Source organism: Tamandua tetradactyla, chromosome 5 (genome assembly GCF_023851605.1).
Source record: "Tamandua tetradactyla isolate mTamTet1 chromosome 5, mTamTet1.pri, whole genome shotgun sequence".
NCBI classification, from domain to species: Eukaryota; Metazoa; Chordata; class Mammalia; order Pilosa; family Myrmecophagidae; genus Tamandua; species Tamandua tetradactyla.
This window is the reverse complement of record NC_135331.1, coordinates 157078900-157105544: the sequence shown is the minus strand read 5'-3', so window position 1 is coordinate 157105544 and position 26645 is coordinate 157078900. Positions and strand designations below refer to the sequence as shown.

Below are 26645 nucleotides of genomic sequence, written 5' to 3'. Positions count from 1 at the left end.
TCCATTGTTTCTTTTTTTCTTATTTATTGTTACCACTCCTGCTCTAGCTAGATAATGATTTCTTTCTTCAGAGAGAATTTACTTCGCTCTTACGGTAACAGGAAGATCACTTTAATTCATTCAAGCATTAAGTTGATTCAAAGCTGATCTTAAGTTTTTGTGAGAATTGGTCAATTTCTGGTTCCTAGGTATACTCCTGGAGTATACTTAGCCTTTCAGTGGTTCCAACTAAAAGCCCAATGTGTTTACCTAGGCTCCTTAATGGGCTCAATACTGCCATGTTTGGTTCATCCTCTATACTTCCCTTCTTCCTGAGATTGTGGCTCTTCCAGTCTTCACCACCTTAGTAGTTCTTTGATGGCTTTAAGCAGATTTTATATATGTGTGTGAATGTATGTGTATGTATGTTCCAGCTTTTTCTAGTTGTTCCAGTAAGGAATTTTGTATCAATTAGTTAGACTTATCATTAGCAGAAATAGTTCAAGGTGATTGCATCATATATGCCTACCCTAAATTCTCAGTTGCTTGGTCGACAAACCAAGCCTTAACAGTTACTTACCAGTCCTTACATGATCTGAATGACTGGATGGATGACACTAAAAAGAGACATGGATTGAAGAAAGTACGAGTTTATTTTGTCACTAGTGCACAAGCATACCACAAGTGTAGAATTTACCATTGCAGAGGAATATATGCATGCTACTGGGATTAATTTCCATTTAAACATTTTTTTCTGTTTTAATTATTGTTTTAATGAGGTATAATTACACACTTTTAAGTGTTCATTCACTTTGGTGAGTTTTGATAAAAGTGTATACCTGTGTATCAATAGGTTGGTCAAGGTATTTTCAGAATAGACTAACATATGTCCATCACCCTAGAAATTTTCCTCCTTGGATCTTCCAATTAATCGACCTTCTTCCACAGAAGCAACCACTGTTCTGATACATCCCCATAGACATATATTTTTTTCAATTACAAATTCTATTACTACCATGCTGGTTACAACACTGTGTTAAGTCTTTGAATGCTGTTAATGTACATTCAAATTTCATCTATTTCTCTTGATCCCAGATTCTTGATTTTTAAAGGTCAAGCTCATGGCCTCTTTGATGAATAGAAGCTATATGTACACTACTGGCTACACATTTGATTAAATAACATAAGCAACCTGATCTTTCTGAATACTACAGAACTATATTAAACTACTTATAAATGTGATTCCTAAAATCCTAACCCTTATATTTCCATGCAAGTCACAAACTATCTCAGTCCACAATATCCTGTAGAGTAGACAGGGGAAAGTGGTATTCTCAATTTAAAGATGAACAAAAGCGTCAACAAGTAATTGACTTATGCAACCCCCACCACTACCACCAATTACTGGTGGTACCAGAACTAGGTTTTTTATTCTTTCACTCACGCCACGATTCTAGGCTGCATGTACACTAGGAAAAGAGCCAAGTGTATTCCAAAATTCAATTTCCTTGTTTCTTCTTTGAGAATTCATAGGTTGCCCATTCTTTCCATCCTCCAGCATAGTGTTGAGCACTGAAAGCATATATCAAATACTGCTATAAACATTTTCTCCTGCTTTATAACATAAAGTTGTGAGGAACTTTAGTGGCAAATAATGGAATAACTAACTACTCACCTTACTATTTAGGCTTGAAGCCTACTGAATAGATTTTTTTGCTTTTGAGTAAGATGGAAAAATAGAGGGTCTTAGTCTCACTCTCCTGCCATAACTAATATAGTAATTATAATTCTTATGTTTACTAGTAATTATAAATTCTTAAATCAGGCAATAAAATGAAATACTTAAGAAACACTATAGTACACATTCTTAAATCTGTTTTTATGCTTTACTACGTACCTGTTAAAGCCCAAAGATATTGCTGTATCCAAAGCCTTCTTGCTTCTCACTCCAGCTAAACATGAAAATACTAGGCTGTCAGATTTTGATGGCTTTACTTCATTGTACTTCTCTTTGAAGTCTCCTGGGTTCATCTGTAGAGCTTGACCTACTTCATCCACTAAAAGAAAATGTTGAGATTTCATCTAAATTTTAGATATAGTAAATAATTGAACCTATATGTTCTTAATTAATCAGCTCAAGATACATGTCACTTACATGGTATATTGATGGACCCCGGGATTTTTCCATATTCTAGAATTTCCCATGTTTCTCTTACATCAATTAACATAATATTTTTAGAATTCAGCAGGTTTTTAAGTTCCTTATAAGTGACATCTTTAGAAACAGGAGCACAATAATTATAGCAGCTTCCCTTTATTGACCTAAAACCTGGAAAGAATAAAACAATTTAGGCACTTCAAAATGTTATCATTCCTGGTGTCTGCCCATGCCAAGAAAAAAAAAATGTTATCAATATTAATAGCTGGAAATGTAGGTTAAAGGAATTTCCCCCAACCCCCGGTTCCAGTGAGCCAACTATAGTTAATTTTTTTTTTTTTTAACATGGGCAGGAACCAGGAATCGAACCCAGGTCTCCGGCATGACAGGCCAGAACTCTGCCACTGAGCCACCGTTGCCTGGCCTATAGTTACTTTTTTATACTTTAGTGAACTGTGCATTCTGTGTATATATTTTATACATATCCTCTTTCTGGGCAGCAGGATGGAGACTATCCACCTGTTTTTTAAAAAATAATAATTATTATTTTTTTATTAGAGAAGGAAAGTGGACTTATAGAACAATCCTGCATAAAATACAGGATTCCCATACACCACACCAACAACAAATTTCTTGCACAGGTGTGGAACATGTTATAATTGATGATAGCACATTTTTATAATTGTACTATTAATTAAAGTCCATGGTTTAACTTAGTATTCACTGTTTATATAGTGTCGTTCCATGGATTTAAAAAAAAATTGTTACCATATATACAATCTAACATTTCCCATTTTAATCATATTCAGATATATATTTCACACTGTTAACTGCATTCACAGTGTTGCTCTACCACCAACACAATCCATTACCAAAACATTTCCCTAATTCCAAAGAGGAACCCTATCTATTTTAAGCCTTAACTTTCCATTCCCTATCTCCCAGCCACCCCTAGCCTTAATAAACTATATTCTAGATTTTGACTCTATGAATTTGCTCAGTCTAATTGTTTTAAAATAATGAGATCATACAATATTTGTCCTTTTGTGTCTGGTTTATTTCACTCAACATGATGTCTTCAAGGTTCATCCATGTTGCCTCATGTATCAGATCTTCATTCCTTTTTATGGTGAATAATATTCCATTGCACATATAGACCATATTGTATTTATTCATTCATCAGTTGACAGACAATCGAGTTGCTGCCATCTTTTGGTGATTGTAAATAATGCCACTATGAACGCTGGTGTGCAAATATCTGTTTTGAGTCCCTGCTTTCAATTCCTTGGGTATGCACCCGGTAGTGGGATTGCCAGGTCATATGGTAGTTCTATACTCAGCTTTCTGGGGAACTGTTTTTCACAGTGGCTGCACCATTTTATATTGCCTGCAGCAATGAATGAGTGTTCCTATTTCTCCTCATCCTCTTCAACACTTACATTCCATTTTTGAAATGACAGCCATTCTACTGGGTATGAAATGGTATCTCGTGATTTGCATTTCCCTGATGGCTAATGTTGTTGAGCATCTTTTCATGTGTTTTCTGGCCACTTGTATATCTTCTTTGGGGAGATGTCTGTTCAAGTCTTTTGTTCATTTTTTTAATTGGGCTGTTTGTCTTTTTGTTGTTAAGTTGAAGGATTTCTTTACATATTCTGAAAATTAACTCTTTATCAGATAAGTAGTTCCCAAATATCTTCTCCCTTTGTGTAAACTGTTATCCTACTTTCATGAAAAATTCCTTTGAGGACCAAAAGTTTTCAATTATGATGAGGTCCCATTTTTCTGTATTTTCTTGTTGCTGTGCTTTGGGTATAAAATCTAAGAAACCATTGCCTAACACAAGGTCCTGAAGATGATTCTTTGTTTTCTCCTGGGAGTTTCTTTGTTTTTTTAACTGCAAATTTCATGGATATATTCATATACCATATTTCCATCTAAAATATACAATGTCTCATAGTATCGTCATCTAGCTGTGTAATAACACTCAATTTTAGACGATTTTCATTCCTCCAAAAAGAAAAATAACAAATAGACATAAAAAAAGAATACCCCAAACACCGCAAACCCCTTTGTGCTGGTTTAAATGGATGTATGCCCCCTAGAAAAGCCATGTTTTAATCAAAATCCCATTTCATAAAGGTAGAATAAACCCTATTCAATACTGTATGTTTGAAACTGTAATCAGATCATCTCCCTGGATGATGTGATTTAGTCAAGAGTGGTTGTTAAACTGGATTAGGTGACATGTCTCCACCCATTTGGGTGGATCTTGATTGGTTTATTGGAGTCCTTTAAAAGAAGAAATGTTTTGGAGAATAAGATTCAGAGAGAGCAGAACGACACAGCCATGAGAAGCAGAGTCCACCAGCCAGCGACCTTTGGAGATGAAGAAGGAAAATGCCTCCCGGGGAGCTTCATGAAACAGGAAGCCAGGAGAAGAAGCTAGCAGATGATGCCATGTTCACCATGTGCCCTTCCAGATGAGAGAGAAACCCTGACTGTGTTCGCCATGTGCCCTTCCAATTGAGAAAGAAACCTTGAACTTCATTGGCCTTCTTGAACCAAGGTATCTTCCCTGGATGCCTTAGATTGGACATTTCTGTAGACTTACTTTAATTGGGACATTTTCTCAGCCTTAGAACTGTAAACTAGCAACTCATTAAATTCCTCTTTTTAAAAGCCATTCTGTTTCTGGTATACTGCATTCTGGCAGCTAGCAAACTAGAATACCCTTATTCCCCCCCTCCATTAATCAACCTTAGTATCAGTGGGGTACATTATTATTGTTGATGAAAGAATATTAAGACATTACTGTTAATTATAGTCTATAGCCTGCAATAGCTACTTTTTCCTCACATATCACTCTATTTTCTCTTTGTACAAGCGTGATACATTTGTATTAGTTCATGAAAGAACTTCTTTACATTTGTAGTGTTATTCATAAACATCCACCACAAGGTTCACTGTTTTATACAATTCCATATTTTAACCTCTAGCTTTCCTTCTGGTGATATATGTGACTCTAAACCACCCCTTCAACCAAATTTACCTACAATCCAGCACTATTACTTGTAATCTCAATAATGAATCACCCTCACTTCTATCCATTTCTAAACATATCAGGTAACTACTCCCCATTCTCTAGTCTCTTTCTATCCCTTGGTAACCTATATTCTAAGTTTTATGGCTATGAGTTTACATATTATAGTTAGTTCACATTTGGTGAAATTATACAATATTTGTCCTTTTGTATCTGACTAATTTCACTCAACATTGTGTCCTCTAGGTTCATCCATGTTGTCACGTGCTTCAGGACTTTGTTCCTTCTTACTGCTGAGTAATAGTCCATCATATATATATCACATTTTGTTATCCATTTATTGGTTGATGGACACTTGGATTGTTTCCATCTTTTGGCAGTTGTGAATACTGCCTGTATAAACATCAGTGTGCAAATGTCTGTCCATGTCCCTGCTTTTAGATTTTCTGGGGATATATCAAGTAGTAGAATTGCCGTGTCATTGGGCAACTGAGGAACTGCCAAACTGTCTTCCAAAGTGGCAGTACCATTTTACATTCCCACCAGCAGTGAATAAGTGTTACTATTTCTTCACATCCTCTCCAACACCTATAGTTTTCCCGTTTATCTAACTAAGTGTGAGATGATAGGTCATTGTGGTTTTGATTTGCATTTCCCTAATAGTTAATGAAGATGAATCTCCATGTGCTTTTAGCCATTTGTATTTCTTCTTTGGAGAAATGTCTATTCATGTCTTTTGCCCATTTTTAATTGGGTTGTCTTTTTGTTGAGTTGTATGATTTCTTCATATATACTTGTATATCAAATACTTATCAATATGTGGTTACCAAATATTTTCTCTCATTTAGTTGGCTGCCCTTTCATCTTTTGACAAAGTCCTTTGAAGCACAGAAGCATTCAATCTTGAGGAGTTCCCATTTATCTATTTTTTCTTTCATTGCTTATGCTTTGGGAATAAGGTCTAAGAAGCTATCTCTTTCACTAGGTTTTGAAGACATTTCCTTATATTTTCTTCTAACAGTTTGATAGTTCTAGCTCTTATATTAAAGTCTTTTGTTTTCAGTTGATTTTTGAATATGGTGTGAGGTAGGGGCCCTTTATTTTTGCAAATAGAGTTCCAGTTTTCCCAGGATGATGTGTTGAAGAGGTTATTTTTTTTCCTAATTGAATGGTCTTTGCTCCATTGTCAAAAATCAGATGACCATAAATGTTAGGGTTGATTTCTGAGCTCTCAGTTCTATTCCATTGGTTTATATGTCTGACATTGTGCCAGTACCAAGCCAGTTTGAAAGTATTATGTACCTCAGAAAAGCCATGTTTTAATCCTGATCCAATCATGTGGGAGCAACCATTTCTTTTAATCCTGATTCAATACTTTAGGTTGGAAATTTTTTATTCAATTATCTCCATGGAGATGTGACACACCCAATTGTGAGTGTGGCCTTTTAAATAGTCCACCCATTACAGGTGAGTCTGGACTAGTTTATTGGAATCCAGTAAGGGAAACATTTTGGAGAAACCTCAGAAATGACAGAGCTGACAGAAACTTCAGAGCAGAGCTGACACAGATACTGACACTGGGAGAACAGAGACACAGATGTTTGAAGATGCTTGGAGCCCAGCAGATGTTGCCATGAGATGTTAAGCAAGCCAGGGAGAGCCAAGGGAAGCCAAGAGATGAAGGCCAGCCCCTGAGATGCAAAGTGAGGCACCTCCACAGGAATGGAGGCTGGAAGCAATGGAGCTCAGGAGTAAGGGACCAACAGATGCCAGCCATGTGACTTCCTAGCTGACAGAGGTATTCTAGACCCATTAGCCTTTCCTGAGTCAAGGTATCTTTCCCTGGATGCCTTAGTTTGGACATTTTAGAAGTATAAACTTGTAACTTATTAAATTCCCATTATAAGACCCATTCCAGTTCTAGTATATCGCATTCTAGCAGCTTGCAAACTAAAACAAGGTGTTTTGATTACTATGGCTTTGTAATAAGGTTTAAGAATGGAAAGTGTGAGTCTTCCAACTTAATTTTTCTTTTTCAAGATGACTTTAGCTATTTAGGGCCCCTTAACCCTTCTAAATGAATTTGATGATTGGCTTTTCCATTTCTGCAAAGAAAGTTTTGGAATTTTGATTGGGATTGCATTGACTCTCTAAATTATTTTAGGTAGTATGGACATCTTAATGATATTTAATCTTCCAACCCATGAACATGGAATATCCTTTCATTTATTTAGGTCTTCTTCGATTTCTTTTAGAAATGTTTTCAAGTGTTCTGTGTACAAGTCCTTTACATTCTTCATTAGATTTTTCCTATATATTTGATTCTTTTAGTTGCTATGGTGAATGGAATTTTTTTTATTGATTTCTTCTTACAATTTTTCATTGCTTGTGTATAGAAACATTACTGATTTTGTAGTATTGAAGTTGTTCCCCCACCACTTTGCTGTATTCATTTATTATCTCTCGGAACTTTTTTGTGGACTTGTAAGGATTTTCTATATGTAGGATTATGTCATGTGCAAATAGCGAAAGTTTTACTTCTTCCTTTCCAATTTGGATGTCTATTATTTATTTTCCTTGCCTAATTGCTCTGGCAAGAACCTCCAGTTCAATGTTGAAAGTGGGCATCTTTGTCTTGTTGCTGATCTCAGAGGAAAAGCATTCAGTCTTTCACCACTAACTACAATGTTAGCTGTGGGCTCTTCATATATCTTCTATAATGTTGAGGAAGTTTCCTTCTATTCCTTGTGTTCTAAGTGTTTTTGTCAAGAAAGGGTGCTGGATTTTGTCAAATGTCTTTCCTGCATCAATTGAGATGATATGTTATTTTTTTTCCTTTCATTCTGTTAATGTGTTATACTACATTAATTGATTTTCTAATGTTGAACCAACCTTGAATAATAGGGGTAAATCCCACTTGATTATGGTGTATGATTCTTCTATTATGCTGTTGGATTTGTTTTGCTGTTGAGCATTTTTTCATCTATATTCATAAGAGATATTGGTCTGTAGTTTTTTTAAATATCTTTATTCAGCTTTGATATGACAGTGATGTTGGCTTTATAGAATTAGGAAGTGTTCCCTCCTCTTCATTTTGGAAGTTTGAGCAGAATTAGAGTTAAGTCTTCTTGGAATGTTTGGTAGAATTCCCCCGTGAAGCCATCTAGTCCTGGGCTTTTCTTTGTTGGAATATTTTTGATTACTGATTCAATCTCTTTACTAGTAATGGGTTTGTTGGGATTTATATTTCTTCTTGAGTCAATGTAGGTAGAGTGTGTGTTTCTAAGAATTTGTCCATTTAATCTAGGTTATCTAATTCATTGGTATACAGTTGTCCATAGTATCCTCTTATGGTCCTTTTTATTTCAGTGGGGTCAGTAGTAATGTCCCCCTTTCATTTCTGATTTTCATTATTTGTATCCTCTCTCTTTTTTTTCTTTGTCAGACAAGCTAAAAGTTTTTCAATTTTATTGGTCTTTTGAAAGAACCAACTGTGGTAGTTAGATTCAGTTATCAACTTGGCCAGATGAAGGTGCCTAGATCTATTGCTGTGGACATGAGCCAATGGCGTGTGAACCTCAGCTATTGCTGATTACATCTGCAGTCGGCTAGGAGGCATGCCTGCTGCAATGAATGATATTTGATTTAATTGGCTGGTGCTTAAATGAGAGAGCTCACCGTAGCACAGCCCAAGCAGTTCAGCATACCTCATCTCAGCACTTACAGCTTAGCCCAGGCCTTTGGAGATGCAGAAAGAAATCACCCTGGGGCAAGTTGTTGGAACGCAGAGGCCTGGAGAGAAGGCCAGCAGAGATCATCCTGTGCCTTCCCATGTAAGAAAGAACCTCAGTTGAAAGTTAGCTGCCTTTCCTCTGAAGAACTAATGAAATGAATCCCCTTTTATTAAAAGCCAATCCGTCTCTGGTGTGTTGCATTCTGGCAGCTAGCAAACTAGAACAGATTTTGGTACCGGGAGTGGGGTGTTGCTGTGGTTTGCAAATACCAGATATGTTGGAACAGTTTTTTTGGATGGCTAAGGGAAAGATTTTGGAGGAACTGTGAAGAGAATGATGGAGAAGTCCTGGAGTGCTTGAAGAGACTTGTGTAAACGGAACTACTGCCAATCTGGACAAAGGGGGACACAAAAGGGACAAATTGGAGTTTGCAGAGTGAGAACCACGGAAGGTCAGGTCTGACGCCAAGAAACCTTGGCCAGGAGAGTGGACCCACCCATATACATGGAGAGGGTGAGTTTGCCCTGAGGGCAGAGCATGAGTCTCCCATCTCGTTGCAGTGGAAGAGTTGTGCTGCCTCAGGCCTTGGAAAAGGTACAGCATGCTCCTTGGGAACTGGGGAGAGCCTGTCTGCCACCGCATGGAGGAGCTGAGCTTGTGCCCTGGAAATGGCATAGAGCCCAGATGTGGCCCTGATGCCTGGAGAGAGTAGAGCCAAGAAAAAGGTGGTCTCCTCAATGTTCCCAAGGTTGATTTGGAAAGAGGCAGACCACTGCATAGGCCCTTGGAAAGGGTGGGACTGCCACTTTCTAAACCTGAAGGATAAATGACTTTCAGACTTTGAAATCCAGTGGTGTTTGCCCTGTAGGTTTTCTTTCCAATTTCTCCCTATGGATCCTGTTACTGTCCCGCATTTGCATATTGGCACCAGATACCTTGTTTTGAGATTTATAGGTCCACAGCTCAAAGAGAATTTTTGCAACCTTAATATTGTTTAAGGTGATGCCTGTAGTTGCCATGTTGACAAGGGGTAGACATGTGGTAGTTAGATTCAGTTGTCAACTTGGTCAGGTGAAGGTGCCTAGATAGTAGGCATTGAGGACATGAGCCAATGGTGTGTGAACCTCATCTGTTGCAGATTACATCTGCAGTCGGCTAGGAGGTGTGCCTGCTGCAATGAGTGATGTTTGATTTAATTGGTTGGTGCTTAAATGAGAGAGCTCAACATAGCACAGCCCAAGCAGCTCAGCATACCTTATCTCAGCACTCGCAGCTCAGCCCAGGCCTTTGGAGATGCAGAAAGGAATCACCCTGGGACAAGTTGTTGGAACCCAGAGGCCTGGAAAGAAGGCCAGCAGAGATCATCCTGTGCCTTCCACGTGAGAAAGAACCTCAGTTGAAAGTTAGTTGCCTTTCCTCTGAAGAACTAATGAAATGAATCCCCTTTTATTAAAAGCCAATCCATCTCTAGTGTGTTGCATTCTAGCAACTGGCAAACTAGAACACCAACTTTAGGTTTTGTTGATTTTATTGGGTTTTTGTTCATCTGTTTTTTGGTATGTATTCTATTTATCTCTAATCTTTCTTATTTCCTTCCACCTGCTCACTTTGGATTTAGTTTGCTCTTCTTTTTTTTTGTTCTTGAGTTAGGTCACTGATTTAAATTTTTCTTCTTTTTTAAGTTAACCATTTAGAGATATAAATTTCCTCTCAGCACTGCCTTACTGTATTCCATAAGTTTTGATGTATTTTCATTTTCATTTTCCTGAAGATATTTCCTAATTTCACTTATTTCCTCTTTAACCCATTGGTTGTTTAACAGTATGTTGACTAAATAAGGTATCAGTGGCTGAGAGAGTTCAATAGAGTCAAGAAGCACTCTGGAGGTCACTTTTATGCAAGCTTCAATTAGACATTGCTACTATCATAACTTGCCAAACCCCAACCAAAACCATTCCTGCCAATCCTAAATAATACCAAGGGCATTATATAAGATTCTACAAAGGTTCCATGCACTAGGGTAACTTTCCAGAAACCTACTACCTCCAGATGGGTCTCTGGACCAGATAAGTCCTGAAATGCAGAGGGTCCAGCCTCTCCAGAACATCAACTAGTTCCATCCCCCATCCCATATTATCGACAGCTCTTCCAACGTGAAAAAGTTAGAATGGCCATAGCCCAAATACCCCTACATAGTGAGAAGAAGATCAAAGATGATGGTGGAATTATACAGAAAAGGTTGGGTTTAACAAATGAATATGAGTGCTCAATCAGTATACTGATATTTCTTTTAGTCTCCAGTACCTTAGAGCAGCTAGAAATAAAAACCTAAAATTGTAGAATTGTAACCCGTACCAAACCCTGGAATCTGTTCCACAAGTAATTGTTGCAGTGTACTTCAAAATGTATTGCTTTTTTGTATATATGTTGTTTTTCACAAAAAAAAAGGGGAAAAAAGAGAGAAGGAAGAGTATATTAAAGAAGTTAGGATTCAACAAATGAATATGACTGCTGAATCAATATATTGATATCTTTGTTGATCTCCAGTGTCTTGGAGCAACTAGAAGAAAAAATGAAAAATCATGGAACTGTAACCCATAGCAAACTTTAAAATTTGTTGTATAAAATACTTGTTAAAATGTACTTGGAAGTTTATTGCTTTTTTGTATATATGTTATTTCTCACAATTAAAAGACCATTAAAAAGGGTATGTTGTTTAATTTTCACATATTTGTGAATTTTCCATTTCTCCCTCTGTTATTGATTTCTACTTTCATTCTGTTGTAGTTGGAGAACATACATTGTATGATTTCAGTATTTTAAAATTTATTGTGACTTGTTTTGAATAGTTAGAATATTCAAATAGAATATATTTGAATAGTTAGAAGAGCTTGAATAGTTAGAATAGACTAAACATATGGTCTATTCTGAGAATGATCCATGTACACTTAAGAAGGACGTGTATTCTGTTTTCATTGGGTGCAGAATCTATATGTGTCTGTCAGGTATATTTGGTTTCATGTATCATTCAAGTCCTGTACTTCCTTACTGATCTTCTAACTAAATGTTCTATCCATTACTGAGAGTAGCATGTTAAAATCTCCTACTATAAATAATAGAACCATCAATTTCTCCTTTCAAATATGTCACCATTTGCTTCACATATTTCAGGACTCTGCTGCTAGGTGCTTATACATTTATGATTATAACATCTTCCTGTTGACTTGTCCCCTTATCAGTATGTAATGACCATCTTTGTCCCTTGTAACTGTTTTTTTATAGTCTATTTTATATGATATTAATATAGCCACCCCAACTCTCTTTTGGTTGCTATGTATGGCATGTTTTTTCCATCCTTTCACCCTCCACCTATTTGTATCTTTGACTTTAAGGTGAGTCTCTTGTAGTCAGCATTTTCTTAGGTCTTACTTTTTTATTCATTCTGCCAGTCTTTGCCTTTTGACTGAAGAGTTTAAACATTTAAAGGCACTACTGGTAATACAGGACTTTCTTCTGCCATTTTGCCTTTGTAAGTCTTATACCTTTTTTGTCCCTGACTTTGGTTAATTCCTACATTTATATTTATTTGCTTTTATGTGTTATACCATACTAAGTGCCTTTTCACTTCCATCTGGATATATTTTTCATCTATTTTCCCTATAGTTGCCATGGGGGTCAAAATTTAATATCTCAAATGTATAACAATCCTATATGGTTTGATACCAGCTTAACATCAGTACCATGCACATATACGTTTCCTAAACCCCTCTATCCCTTCATCATTTTTTTGTACTTGTTACCATTTGTATCTTTGTATATTGTATGTCAAAAAAACCTAGATATATCATTACTTTTGCATTTGCATTTTAGCACCTATAGAAAGTAAGAAATGGAGTTACATAGCAAACAATACAATACAATGTTATGGCATTCATAATTGCCCAAATATTTACCTTTATTGCAGATCTTTATTTCTTTATGTGCTTTTAACCACTAGTCTAGAGTGCTTTCCTTTCAGTCTGAAGAATTACCTTTAGCATTGCTTATAGATCTGGTTTAGTGTCATGAAATCCCTCTACTTTTGTTTGTCTGAGAATGTCTTAATTTCTCCTTTATTTTTGAAAGAGATTCTTGCTGGAAATAAGATTCTTGGCTGGAAGTTTTTTTCCTTTGGCACTAAGTATTTCAGTCCACTGCCTTCTTGCCTCCATGGTTTCTGATGAGAAATCGACACTCAATCTAATTGAGACACCTTTGTATAAAACTTCATTGCTTTTCTCTTACAACTTTCAAAACTCTCTCCTTGTCCTTTGCATTTGATAGTGTGATCAATATATGATATTGTGTATTTTTCTTCATGTTTATCCTGTTTGGTCCTCTGAGCTTCTTAGATGTACATATCATGTCTTTTGCTAAGTTTGGGAAGTTCTCTGTCATTATTTCTTTGACTGTTCCATCTACTCCTTTCCCTCTTCTCCTTCCGGTACTCCCATAATGCATATATTGGTGCGCTTGATGGTGTCCCATAGCTGTCTTAGGCTATTTTTACTTTTTTTCTTTTTAGAACATTTTACATTTTTAATCTTTTCTTTACAGGTACCTAGACCACTTTTGATTAACAAAACTGTAGAAAGTTAGTAACTGCCACAAGCAGATGCTAAGCAGTGGCACCTGTCAATTTTCCAGAGAGTCCTGCTTTGCCTGTGTCTGAATGCACTGATCGGGGTCTCTGCTCCCACTTGCTGGAATCAGGCATGGCAGATTTTAGGTTGCTTTTCCCCATATTTCTTTGTAAACTCTTTAGTGTTCTTACAGAATTTTTTTATGATCCTTAGAATATTCTTCAGGTAGGTCAGCCTGAAGTAAGTGCTTGGGCTGGGGGTCATTCACCAGTGCAGTGAGGATCTAGATTACTTGGTCGGTTTTGGTGTCTGGCTTCCAGTTTTCAGCACTAATGACCGGTAGACAGACGTGCCCATTTTTATTGATGTTCAGGTGGTAGATCTTTGTTTTAAATGTGATCTTAGGTGGTGTGAACAGGTATTCTGCTGGAAAGGTTATTTTGATTCTGAAGGCCCCCTTATCATATGGAGGGTTGTCAGGAACAATAAGCCCTTGCCAAGTCAATAAATTGGGTTCACATTGCTAGACATCTATTCAGAGGACATGAGGGCAAGGACACAAATGGACATTTGCACACCAATGTTTGTAGCAGCATTATTTACAGTTGCCAAGAGATGGAAACAACCCAAATGTCCATCAACAGATGAGTGACTAAACAAGCTGTGGTATATACATACAATGTAATATTATGCAGCTATAAGACAGAATAAAGTTATGAAGCATGTTACAATGTGGATGGACCTTGAGGACGTTATGCTGAGTGAGATTATCCAGAAACAAAAGGACAAATACAGTATGGCCTCACTGATATGAACAAACATTAATGAATGAACTTGGAAAACTTCAGTTAAGAACAGAGACCATCAGGAGATAGAAATAGGGTTGATATTGGGTATGAAGCTGAAGGGATACAGATTATGCAACAGGACTGATTGTAAAAATTCAGAAATGGACAGCACAACACTACCTAACTGTAATAAAATTATGTTAAAACACTGAATGAAGCTGAATGTGAGAAGGATAGAGGGAGGAGGGCTGGGGGCACATATGAAACCAGAAGGAAAGATAGATGATCAAGACTGAGGTGGTATAATCTAGGAATGCCTAGAGTATACAACGATAGTGATGTACAAATTAAAAAATGTTTTTGCGTGAGGAAGAACAAAGGAATGTCAATATTACAGGATGTTGAAAATAGATGGTCATTCATATTTAAAAAAAAATAAACTAGCTTCATCAACCTGGATGCTGTGGAAGTTTCTCATTCCACATTTGCAGATTTCTTCAAGCTTCTTTATCAGCCTCCTGCTGGCTGTCATCTTGGGTCTGGTGCTGCTGCTTCCCCTAATTCACTTTTTTTTTTTTTTTTTTTTTTTAAAGGAAAGACAGAGAGAAGGAAGGAAGGATAGAAGAAAGGGAAACATCTTTTAAACATTTTCTTGTTTTATTGTATTTTGTTTTTCCGTTTTTTGTTACATGGGCTGGGGCCGGGAATCGAACCAAGGTCCTCCGGCATAGCAGGCAAGCACTTTGCCCGCTGAGCCACCGCGGCCCGCCCCCTAATTCACTTTTAATATTTCTTTGTTCTTTCTGCTCCTCAGTCTGATTCATTTCAAGTGTCTTGTCTTTAAGTACACTGATTCTTTCTTCTGCCAGCTCCAATCTGCTCTTGAAACCCTCCTGGGCATTTTTCATTTTTTTTATTATGGTCTTCAATTCCAGTAGCTCTGGTTCCTTTCTAAAATTTCTATCTCTTTATTTAGACTCTTATACTGTTCATTCATTGTTTTCTTGATATCCTTTAATTCGTTCTCTGTACTTTCCTTCATCTACTTGAGCATTTTTAAGATTGTTTTTTAAAAAGCTTTTTTTGGTTTGTTCACACTCTTGTCTTTGCTGGTATTTTCATCCTTTTCCTTTGGTTGGGCTATCATTTCCTGTTTCTTTTTTTGTCTTTTATACTGTGTGTTTTGTTTTTTGTTTTTTTACATACTGCACATTTTAATATTTTAAGATGTTAACTCTGGGATTTACTCCCTGCGGTGTCTGTTTTGGTTTTGTAACCAGTTGGTGATAAGATAGGCATTTTTTTGAGCATCAGCCCTCCTATCAGGAAGGTCTTCCCAAGTTGAATGCAGTGTGCAGTGTTTTCCCTGTCTGTCTGGGCCTCTGTCTTATCCTAGGCTCTTGCTTGTTAAGTGTTTTGGAGTTCTTCTGTTTACAGGAGTTTGGTTGTCCCCTCTGTTTCTCAGGAGACAGACCTCCCTTTCCCGGGTATTTGACACTGGTAGGCCTTTGTTCCAGACTGTCCAGCTCTATATTTTTTATACTCCTTTTGTTGTCTTGTACTGCTTTTGCCTAGAGGACAAAATCTAGAAGAGGGTCACCCTCCTAGCCAAAACAGAGCCAGGAACCCATGGAGGGGGCACAGACCAATGTGCCCTTGAGAGGGGATCAAGAAGGTCTTCAAAAACTTCTCTGAGAGCTCCCCAAATCTGAGCTTTCCTGGCCTGCCCAGCAAATGCAGCCTTTCAGCTAACCATCCCTCACAGCCCTGAGGTAGTGCTGTGTCTCTAAATCTCCACCCCTACTGCTCTCTCCAGGGTGGGTTGAAACAATAGCTGCCTTCAGAACCAAGACCCAGCAATCCAAATTCACTAACCAAAAGCTGGGATCAGCCATAGGCCATGCCCACTCCTGTTCTTGGGGAAGAGGATTTTTATGTCCCTTTCTGTCACCATCAAGCTAACCAGGGACTGGATCCCATGGCAGCCTGTCTCAGGAGTGGGGGATGGATGCCAGTAGCTGCTGTGTGGAGAGAGTGGTTTACATAAATTCTTTATCGTAATTTACCTGCCTCTTCCTCTTCCTCTTTTCTGGATGCTGTACAGTGTTCTTTTGGCCTCTGGAGTTTCAAAATAGTTGATTCAAACAGTTCCTGCTTGTTTAATAGTTGTTTTTGGTGGGAGGTCTGAGTCCTGGAACTCCCTATTCAGCTGGGAGTCCCTTCACCTATCCACCTGTTTTGCATTTCTGGCACTGGCCTTGTGCTGGTTCCATATTCTACTCTCTCCAACACCTTTAATATGGGGAAGCTTGGGCGGGCCATGGTGGCTCAGCAGGCAAGAATGCCTGCCATGCCAGAGGATCCGGGTTCGATTCCCTGTGCCTGCCCATGTTAAAAAATATATATATGGGGGAGCTTGTATATGCTCACTTGGGTAACTGAAGTATGGACATGATGTGTAAATCCTCCTCTAACCCTAGTTACGATATAAATAAAATTTTAATTTCATTTCCCCTTGCAAGCAAAGATAATAAGCCATACGTTCGATATGGGAACCTTACTTTTAAATTATACCTGTAAGTGTCTAATGGCACTGTTTCTAATCTCTTAAATAATGGGTAACTTAGCATTTGATTATAAGCCTTAAAACATAATAAATCCATGGGTCCATAATAATATAAGGAAGAAATAAATAAGTGGGAGAATGGGACAATTTTCCTTACATTAGAATTCCAGTTAATAAATGTAGAAGAAATGATAGAAATAGAAGATAATCATTAGGCAAATATTCTAATAATAATTGTTACTTGCAAGAGCCATTGATAGATGCTAGATTAAGAGAAATGGAGGAGTATTTCCTAAAAGATACTTACAAAGGGAGAAATCTGAAAGATACCACTTTAATCAATTAATTAAAGGTAACATCAAGGGAGGGGTAAAAGGTATGGTATGTATAATTTTTTTTTCTGTTTTGTTTTATTTTTCTGTTGTCTTTTTATTTCTTTTTCTGAATTGATGCAAATGTTCTAAGAAGTGATCATGATGATGAATATGCAACTATGTGATGATACTGTGAATTACTGTTATATATGTAGAACAGAATGATCATATGTTAAGAATGTTTGTGTTTCTTTCTTGTAATATATTTTTTAATTTAAAAATTAATAAAAAAAGGTAACATCACCTGTAACAAGCCATATCATCATCATGTACCACACCCTGATATGATGCACTGGGAAGGGCACAGCATCACTTCTGTAGTGTTCTTGCAAAAAATGCATCACCTGAATTTAATCAGAAGAAACTTAGACAAACTCACTCAACAAAGTAACCAGTGTTCTCTAAAGAGTCAAGGTCAGGAAAGAAGACTGTGGAATGATATGGGGAAGATTAAAGAGACATGACAAGTTATTACAATGTAGTAACAGAATAGTATTACTATTGTAGTTCGATATAAAGGACATTAGTGGGTGCTGCTGCAACAATGGGATACTCACATAGAAAAATAATGAAATGTGACCCCACCATAAGCACACACACACACACACACACAAGGACATTAGTGGGAAAACTGGCAAAATTTAAATAGTGTGTCGATTAGGTAATAGTATTAATTTCCTGGTTTCAATAATTGTACTCTGTTATATGTTTACATTGGGGGAAGTTGGGTGAAGGATAATGGGAACTGTTTTACTTTTGTAACTTTTCTGTAGATCTAATATTATTTCAAAATAAAAAATTTTTAAAAAGTAAAGAAAACCCAAGGGCTTTTTATGAATAAAATAAAACAGCAAGAAAAAGTTAATGATGTTCATATTTCACAACCAAAAGAGCCACAATAAGAAAGGTAAAGGGCGGGCCACGGTGGCTCAGCAGGTAAGAATGCTTGCTTGCCAAGCCTGAGGACCCGGGTTCGATTCCTGGTGCCTGCCCATGTAAAAAAAAAAAGATAGAAGAAGGGTAAATTATAAAAACCAAGACCTGAAAAGTACTAATATAAAACATGAGTGGATAATTTACATCTGGGACAGAAAGGCCATTTAAACATGACACAAAATTTGGAAGCCATAAAGTTTTTACCTCATAAAAATGCTAAATTTATATATGAAAAAAGTACAATGAACAGAAGACATGGCAGACAGGAAGAAAATATTTGAAACAGAAAAGATAAAAGATTAATATTAACAAAATAGAAAGTGTTCATAGAAATAAGAAATAAATCCCAGTTAAAAATGGTCAAAATATATGAAAAAGGAATTACATGAGAGAAACAAATGGCCAATAAAATGTCAAAAGATGCTAATCTCACTCCTAATTAAGGAAATGCAAAATTTTGTCATTTTTTTCAGGTTTGGAGAAATTACAAGGATTGATAACATTAAATATTGGTGAAGGTATGAGGAAATAGGTATATTCCATATATTGGATATTGGTGGGAGAATGTATGGCTACACTGTTGAAAGGGAAATTTGACAGCTGTTTGGTTTCTTTTCATAATTTCTTTTGTTGTTCTATTGTTTTCTATCTATTGTTTTCCTGATATACTTTAATTTTTTTTCCTTTAGTAATTTGAACATATTTAGGGTCATTTTTTAAAAGTCTTTGGAATGTTCCAGGTCTGATTCTCCTCATCACTGATTTCTAGTGCTTGAATCTTCTCCTTTGCCTGGGCTACTGCTTCCTGATGCTTTGTATGTTTTGTAATTTTTTGTTGAAACCTACTTGTTTTGATATTTTAATGTGCTATTTGCTGGAATCTATACTCTGAGGCATCTATTTCTTAAGCTTGTGTCCACTAATGTTATGACAGAGCTTTCCCAGGACCTAACGACAATGAGTTTACAGAAGCTCCAGGCCAAGCATAGGGGCCTCCCTGATCCTTTCTGAACTTGAGGATCCTGTTGGGTATGCAGGAGTATCCTAGGAATTCTCCCTTTTACACAAATATAAATGTCCCCTCCTCTCTAGGAAACAGTTTCCTCATGGTCCCAAGCCATGGGAACTCACTCTTGTTACTATTCCTCACTGTTACAAACTGGAAAACTATGGTACTAGTCAATAGATTTTTGAAATTATGTTAAACTCAAGATTCTAACACTTAGTCATTGGGAAACATAGCAAGTAATTTGTATAACTGAATCAAAGACTGCTATTTTTCTTGTATAGTAGAGTCATATCAAGCTGACATTTGACTTACTCTAATTTAACTAGACTCCCATGGACAAAAAAAAAAGTCAGTGAAGAGTAGACTACCAGCCTTTCCACTCAGTGAGTAAATTCTGAAGCAAGAATGTTCCCTTAATGAGTCTGAACCTTCCCAACCAAGCCTTGCATGGTATGAATCTCTGGTCCATACGGATTCTATTATTTAAAGCTATAGTATAGTTTTTTTTCATATAACATGGCCTCTACTTGCAAACTGACCACTTCATCTGGTGATTAAACACTGATCTGTTCCAACAATGGGGTTTACTGAGAGATGATGTGTAGTTCTCTTCAGGGATTTTCAAGAGTAAAATGAACTATACATTGTTTTTACCTTTTTGAGCCTAATCTTTAAATAAGCTGCAATTTTGCTGTTTTCACATTGGTAAATTTAACCTTACATCAATACTCCCCATAATTTACATCAAGGGATAAAGTCCACGCTTCTTAATATGTTCTATAAAGTCTTTCAACCCACTTTACCCGCATAATTTACCAAAATGTTCTCCTCTTCCTCCTTCCTCCTCTACCATCCTTTGACATCAAAAGTATAAATGTGAAATAATGCCCTTTCTAAAAAAATGTATATGTGCTGTAAATACATTTTTATAATGGAAAGAGCATGGATTCTAGAATCTGGTAGGTCTGTAATCATATCCTGGCTTGCCCACTTTGCTGCTCTGGGACCCTAAGCAAATTAGTTAACCTCTCTGGGATTTAGTTCTTTATTTATAAAGTGGGAACAATACTGCTTAGTCCTCAGAGTTACTGTGAGGTTTAAATAAAGCAATGTATATAGTGTGCAATCAACCGACAATAAATATCTGTTTCTGTCTTTCCTTCATGATTTATTCACATTGTTCCTTCTTAGGAAATACCTTTCTCCTTTAACTTTAATTAGCACACTCCTTTACAACCAGTTCAATGTCGTCTGTCACCTCCTCTCTGACTAACAATTTCACTTCTATGCATCTAGGTTAGTAAAATACATGTACAATGTGGCATGTACAATGATATTTATTGAACTGTATATAGTAGCAAAAAGTTGGAGACCAAAATGTCTATCAATGGGTGAGTAGTTAAATAAGCTGTAGAATATATGCAGCAGTTAAAAGGTTATATGTGTTGTACATGAAAGCTTCTGAAGACCTAAGTGAGAAAAAAATTACAGAAAAGTAAGTATAGTAGATTACCTTATATATAAACAAATGCTTGCAGTATCTTATATACATTATTTTTATATGTGCATTTATTTGTGTATACTCAGAAAAGTGAGGAGAGCAGGATGGGGATTTGTATAAAGGGTGCTTTGCTTTGTTATTTAATTTTTAAAAGAAAATATAAAGAGAATGTAATCATTTATTATTATCATTTTTAAAATGAAAAAAAGGTACATTTTCTCTAAGAATTTCTCTGACACTGGTTGAGCCTGTTTTGTTCGTCCCAGTCTGGCACAGACTGGATTCTGTGGTGACTGTTTACTTGTGTCTGTCTGTCCCTGAAATGGTGTTCTCCTGAGCTGCACAAATTGTACCCCCCTGGTCTTACCTCCGCCCCCCGCAAGAGACCTAGCGGATTAGATGCTTAATAAGTGGTTGATTGAATAAAAGGTAAACCAAGACAACAAAGAATTTGCATGGAAAACCATATCTTAACTACAGAGGATGTACCAACAGTTCAAATGAAAGTAGCAGGATGGGTGTGGGGACGGGCGGGGGAGTTGTGCCCGGGTCCCTGTAGCTGCATCCCACTAACAAAAGTTAATGCTGAAGGAGACAGAGCATGCAAAGCAGAGAAAAGAATGGAGGCCAGAATTTCTGAGTTCTAAACGCAACGCCTCCACTAACCACCTATACTTCTCTGGCTTGTTTTGTTCACTTGCAAAATCAGGAGTGCTACTTTATAGCTCTAACTTGCCACGATTAAGGTGCCATCAAGCGATAAGCACTGCTCTCTAGTGGGCTTTAAGTGTAACTCGCAAGGCTGGGCTCGTTATTACGACTCTCCCTGACTCGGACTGGTCAGCTTGCTCGCTCCCGAGACCCCAATTGACCTTCAGGGCTCAATCAGGCACCAATAACTTTTTAAATGCCTTCCCACAGAGCTCCCGGAGCAATGTTTACCTCCCTCCCTGCGTTCCCCGTGCACCCGCAGTGCCCGGTAGCCCCGGATCGGAAGGAACGAGAACTGCATGTAGGTGCTATATCCCAAAGCTGCCAAGAGAAATGAGTCTGACTTTTAACTGGAAAGTCTAAAGAAACAAACACCCCCACCAATAAATACCGCGTCTTCCCTGGGGCCCTTTCCCCAAGGACCTCCGAGCTCACCCCAGAGGACAGGCTCCGCGAACCCGAGGACGGCGCTGCGGGCACTCCGGGGCAGCAGCCTGGGCAGCACCATCTCCGGCTGGCGCTCACGCAGCTGCTGACCACTTCCCCTAGGTCTTCCTCCCCTTCCTCCTCCTCCGGCCTCCGGGCGCGCCGAGCTGCGCTCTCGAGCGCCTTCCAGCCAAGCGCAGGCGGGACCTAGTAGTGCTACAAGGATTAATCGCTGCAGGGAAGGTGCCTTGGTTTAATATTTAAAATCCTTCGCAAAGAAACCAAGCGTTTCACTTGTTTTTATTTTTTATTTATTTTTTTAAAAAGAGGGATAAGTTTAAAGGTGGGAAGTAGAAAACATGCCATACCTAACATTTAAAAATTTAAAATAAATACCTTTAGACAATTTCCTTTTTTTTTTTTTTTAACAAAAGGGTTTTCATACATTAGATTAGTTTAAAGCAAACTTACATAAGCTCTTTCCTAGGAATCGTTCTTAGCTACACTAGCTGATTCAACTGCTATCAGTATTAAAATCATTTCACGAAGGCATCTTTTCCTCAAGATTTGAAAATAAATTTGAGTCTACCTTTGCCTATATTAGTTCCATCTATTTTACAAATAAAGTTTGTCCTAGTATTAATGTAACAAAGACCACAAACTTACTGGCTTAATACAACACAAATATATTCTCTACAGTTCAGTACATCAGAGGTCTCACTGGGCTAAAACTAAGGCATCAGCAATGCTATATTCCTTCTGGAAACAACGTATCTTGGCTCTTTGCTCCTTTTCCTCAACTTCAAAGACTGCGGTCTACCATTTCCAAATCTCTCTGACTCTGAGCCCTGCTTCAATTGACCCATCTCCGTCTGACCCTCCAACCTCTCTCTTGGACTTCATGAGTACAGTGGGCCAGCCTGGATAATCCAGGATAATCTCTCCATCTCAAAATTCTTGACTCAATCACATCTGTAAAGTTCCTTTTGCCATGTGTATTAGTCAGGGTTTTCCAGAGAAATGAATAGACAGGAGCTATATACATATATACATATATATTTGCAATATATATGTAAATAAATGTAAATAATATATAACCATGTAAATATATTAAAATTATGAAATTTGTTATAGGAATTGACTCACACGACCATGGGGATTGGAAAGTTTGCATTTTGTAGCACAGGCTGCAAGCTCTGAACTCCAGTGAAGGTTTCCATCAGTTTCCCAGGAGAAGCTGGCTGGCTGAAGTAGAGATAGAAATTCTTCTTTCTGACTGCCGAAATCGTCAGTTCTTCCTTGAAGGTTTTCAGCTGATTATATGAGCCCTCTTTCATTGTTGAAAGCAATCTCTTTTGTCGATTATAGTTGTAGCCAGTCATAGATGCAATCAACTAATGATTTAAATCCGTGAAATACTCTCATAGTAACAATCAGGCCAGTGTTTTGACCAAATAGCTGGGAACCATAAGCTAGCCAAGTTGAACTGTCGCATCATGTAAGGTAACATATACACAGGTTATGGAGATTAGGATGTAGATATTTTGGGAGGATCTTTATTCATCCCACCACACGAAGTTTCTTATTACCTTATTTTTAATTTGTTGTCAAGTTGGTTTCCAAATATAATGAAAGCCATATTTAACTGTGAATCAATTCAAATATTAAATTTAAATGGAATCGTTAAAGTGTATTTCTAAGGAATTTCATTTAGCATGTACTTTTAAGTTATTAAGTTTTCATTAACTTATTAATAAAACCGCTTCAGATTTCTATGCCAGTGACATGATTTACAATTATACTGTTCAAGTAATTTGAACATTATCTGTGTATTTTACTTTGTAGATTAACTTTGAACTAAAATGTCATCATATGCTGTATTTCATGTATCCTGTGTGGCATCCCCCTATCTGTCCTGAATAAACCATAGGTAGTGTGAACACAAGATAGGCAAACAATGTACTTAGCCTCAATGAATCACATTTCATCTGATTTATGCTTTTGCAAAGAGTGTGCATTACTAAACAATTCTTTTTTTCAGTGTTCACGATTAATTATTATTTGAGAAATAATTTTCTGTAGGATTATTTTCCCTGAAAAAATGAAAATGTCCTCCCATATTTAATTCAGTGACAAACTTGGTTTGAGTCCTGAGAACAAAAGATGCTGTCAAAAGAGAGGCCTGATCTTTGGTCATCAAGGAGAGTCATTAGGGTTTAAAGCACTGGTAGAAAGCACCACAAGAGCCGAGGTGATATAAATCATTAATTTCCAAACAGCTCATTTTATTTTTTATCGCAAATCATGTCCAAGTGAGAGAGAGTTGGAAAGGAAGGGATTTTTAAGAAAGTTGTATTTATTTTTTCCATTTCTTTCTAAATCCACTTCATGCATCCATATGTTAGATAAATAAAATGAAGAAATAGGAAATGTATGGCCTTTCACGTAACCTTTTTCAGTATCTGTCAAAAGTTAAGTGAACATCTGTTGACTCAGCAATTCCACTGCTAATAATATTTGCACAAGTAGGCAAAGATAGATGACCATGGATAGGGGACTGCTTGATAAAAAAAAAAAAAGATACATCATTCACTGGAGTCCTAAGAAACCATTCGAAAGAATGAGGCCCAGGTGGAAATATGTCCAAGATATACTGTCATGTGAAAAATTCAAGTTGCAGAACAAAATGTAGACTATAATTTTTGTGCTCTCTTTTAAAAAGGATCATCATGTAAAAATAGGGTACAGATGCATATTGTCTACACAAAGACAATTCCTGAAACAATACATAAGACACAGTAAACAGAGGAGAGGAAATGAGAGTGCGGGAAAGAAAAGATGAAGAACCTTACACTCAGTTATATGTTATACTATCTGAGGCTTTGTTTTCCTACCAAGTGCATAGTTTAAGATAACAGTGCATCTTAAAAAAAATACACTTGATAGAAAATTTAAAAAAAAAATATATATATAGCCTAAAACTTAGCAAAGTATTCCATACATTTTAACACAGAACCATGATGGTAAAATTAAGATGTTCAACACTATTTGAAAAATACACATTTAGTTGATCTTAAGTGTTTTGTCGTAATGTCTTTGTAATAGCACTAAACAAATGCTTAATGGGTACCATTTAAAAGTGATTTCCTTTCTTTGATGAATCCATTGAATAATAAATTTTACTTTCAATTAAGAGGAAAGATATATAATAATAATTTGAAGCATATCAGAAATAAAAACAGTGTTTCCTCAACTCATGCCAAATTTTGAAATGGAGCTTGCACTCTCTGGAGATCTGGGTCATGCTGAGGGTACATCTGCTAGAAATCAAGATGGCTTTATTGTTTTGTCACTTTCATGGAAAAGTGAGCTGTTTCATAGTGGTTTACATAGTTCCTATATTTATTTTTAAGAAGGAACCTAAATTTTCATATTTTAATTCTTTTTTTTAACTGTAAAGTGTGATCCAATACATGATACACTAAAAAATTCCTTTCACTGTAATGCAATTTAGTATGTAAATTATTTAGTTTTGCTCAGGTTTGCATGTCTTTTTTTCTCCACTTTCTGCTTCAAGTGCTCTGTTAAAATAAACAGAAACTTTTTGTCTATGAAGCAATTTGAACTATGAAATTAAACCACAACACAATCTCTTCTTTTGAGGGAATCTTTTCTTTTACTCTGGGGGGGGGGGACGGTGACTCTCACCCCAAAAGATGATTGTATACCTCCAAATCTAACAAATTGACTATGGGCATATTTATAATCAATCATATTTATTGAATGAATGGTTTTTATTAAACAATATAAACAAATAGTAACCACTTTTGCCATGTTCTCAGCATGGAAATAATTTTGAAAGACTATTACTTGAGAAATCAATTAGAATTTTACGGTTAAGTCAGTTTTCTGGTTTAGTATCTTCTGGGTTCTAATCCAACACTGTCTGTATAAAGCCACACCTGTCCCTTGGTTGAATATTTTTGAGAGATAAGGAGAGGTCTATAACTTATCCATGATCAGTGCTGACGTTTGCAATATTTATCATTCTCATGAGATATTTTCAAACCAACCCCTTTTACTAAACATATGCAAAGTGTAGACCACTTTATTAGATAATCGAGTTTTGAAAAAGTATAGGCCAAGAAATTTACTTCCAGTTAGGAAACAAGAACAAATAATAATAATAATAAAGCTAATATAAAAAGGGTCAAATGTGACTTTAGCATACAGAGGAGGGTGACGGAGGATCCCAAGTTACAAGTGGACCCGAGCCGGACTCCGGGAAAACGCCAGGGGCGCCCTCCAGTCCGGTATTACAATCTAATTTAGAGAAGATCGCAGCTATTCTAAGATCTAAACTCTGCGGCAGCAGAGAAAGCAGATTCCGAGTCGGCCCCTCCTTCCGTCTTCCGCCTTCCCCCGTCCTTTCCTCAGAACGCCGGGACCCGCTGGAGTTCGGGGCGCCGCCAGCCCCAACCTGCCCCGACGTGGGGACAGGCGCAAGAGGCCCCGCCTCTGCCGGACCGCGGAACGACTGCGCAGGCGCAGTCTCACCTGCTCGCAGACACGGAGCCCGGATCGGGCGGGGTGAGTTGGGGGGGGGCGGCGGGCGCTGGGGTCGTCGTAGTCTCTCGGTCTTTGCTTCCGCTACCCCGGCCCCGCTCTGTGGCGTAGGCGGGGCTGATAAGGAAGCTCCTCCTGCCCTTTCGCCTTTCCAGATCCCTAGGGGTTCCAGGCGGTCACCCAAGGGCCATGTGAGGTCGGCCCGGCGGGTGAGGCGCGGCGAACGGAGTCC

The 26645-nt window shown here is 37.4% G+C and overlaps 2 protein-coding genes and 1 pseudogene across 6 annotated transcripts in view; 1 reads left to right on the top strand and 2 right to left on the bottom strand.

The window, feature by feature from the left end:
- Window positions 1-613: 613 nt before the first annotated feature.
- LOC143683360 (thiosulfate sulfurtransferase/rhodanese-like domain-containing protein 3) lies at window positions 614-23229 on the bottom strand. Its single transcript, XM_077159444.1, has 6 exons — window positions 23125-23229; window positions 21857-22030; window positions 17509-17608; window positions 2135-2308; window positions 1877-2036; window positions 614-1551 (listed from the first exon to the last, which is right to left on the bottom strand). Exons 1-6 carry the CDS (start codon window positions 23227-23229, stop codon window positions 1479-1481), a joined length of 786 nt encoding a protein of 261 aa, XP_077015559.1. The 3' UTR covers window positions 614-1478.
- Window positions 13596-14856, bottom strand: LOC143682832 (ubiquitin-conjugating enzyme E2 L3-like; annotated as a pseudogene).
- A 3147-nt stretch (window positions 23230-26376) lies between the features above and the next one.
- The window catches only part of USP45 (ubiquitin specific peptidase 45), a 107379-nt gene continuing 107110 nt past the window's right edge, over window positions 26377-26645 (top strand). For 4 of the 5 annotated variants that reach the window (XR_013176315.1, XM_077162478.1, XM_077162475.1 and 1 more), the window contains exon 1: window positions 26377-26437. The gene's annotated coding sequence lies outside the window, so the exon portion shown is untranslated. Of the gene's footprint in view, window positions 26438-26461; window positions 26623-26645 lie in introns of those variants that run through there. The other variant, XM_077162476.1, reaches the window with a different exon arrangement.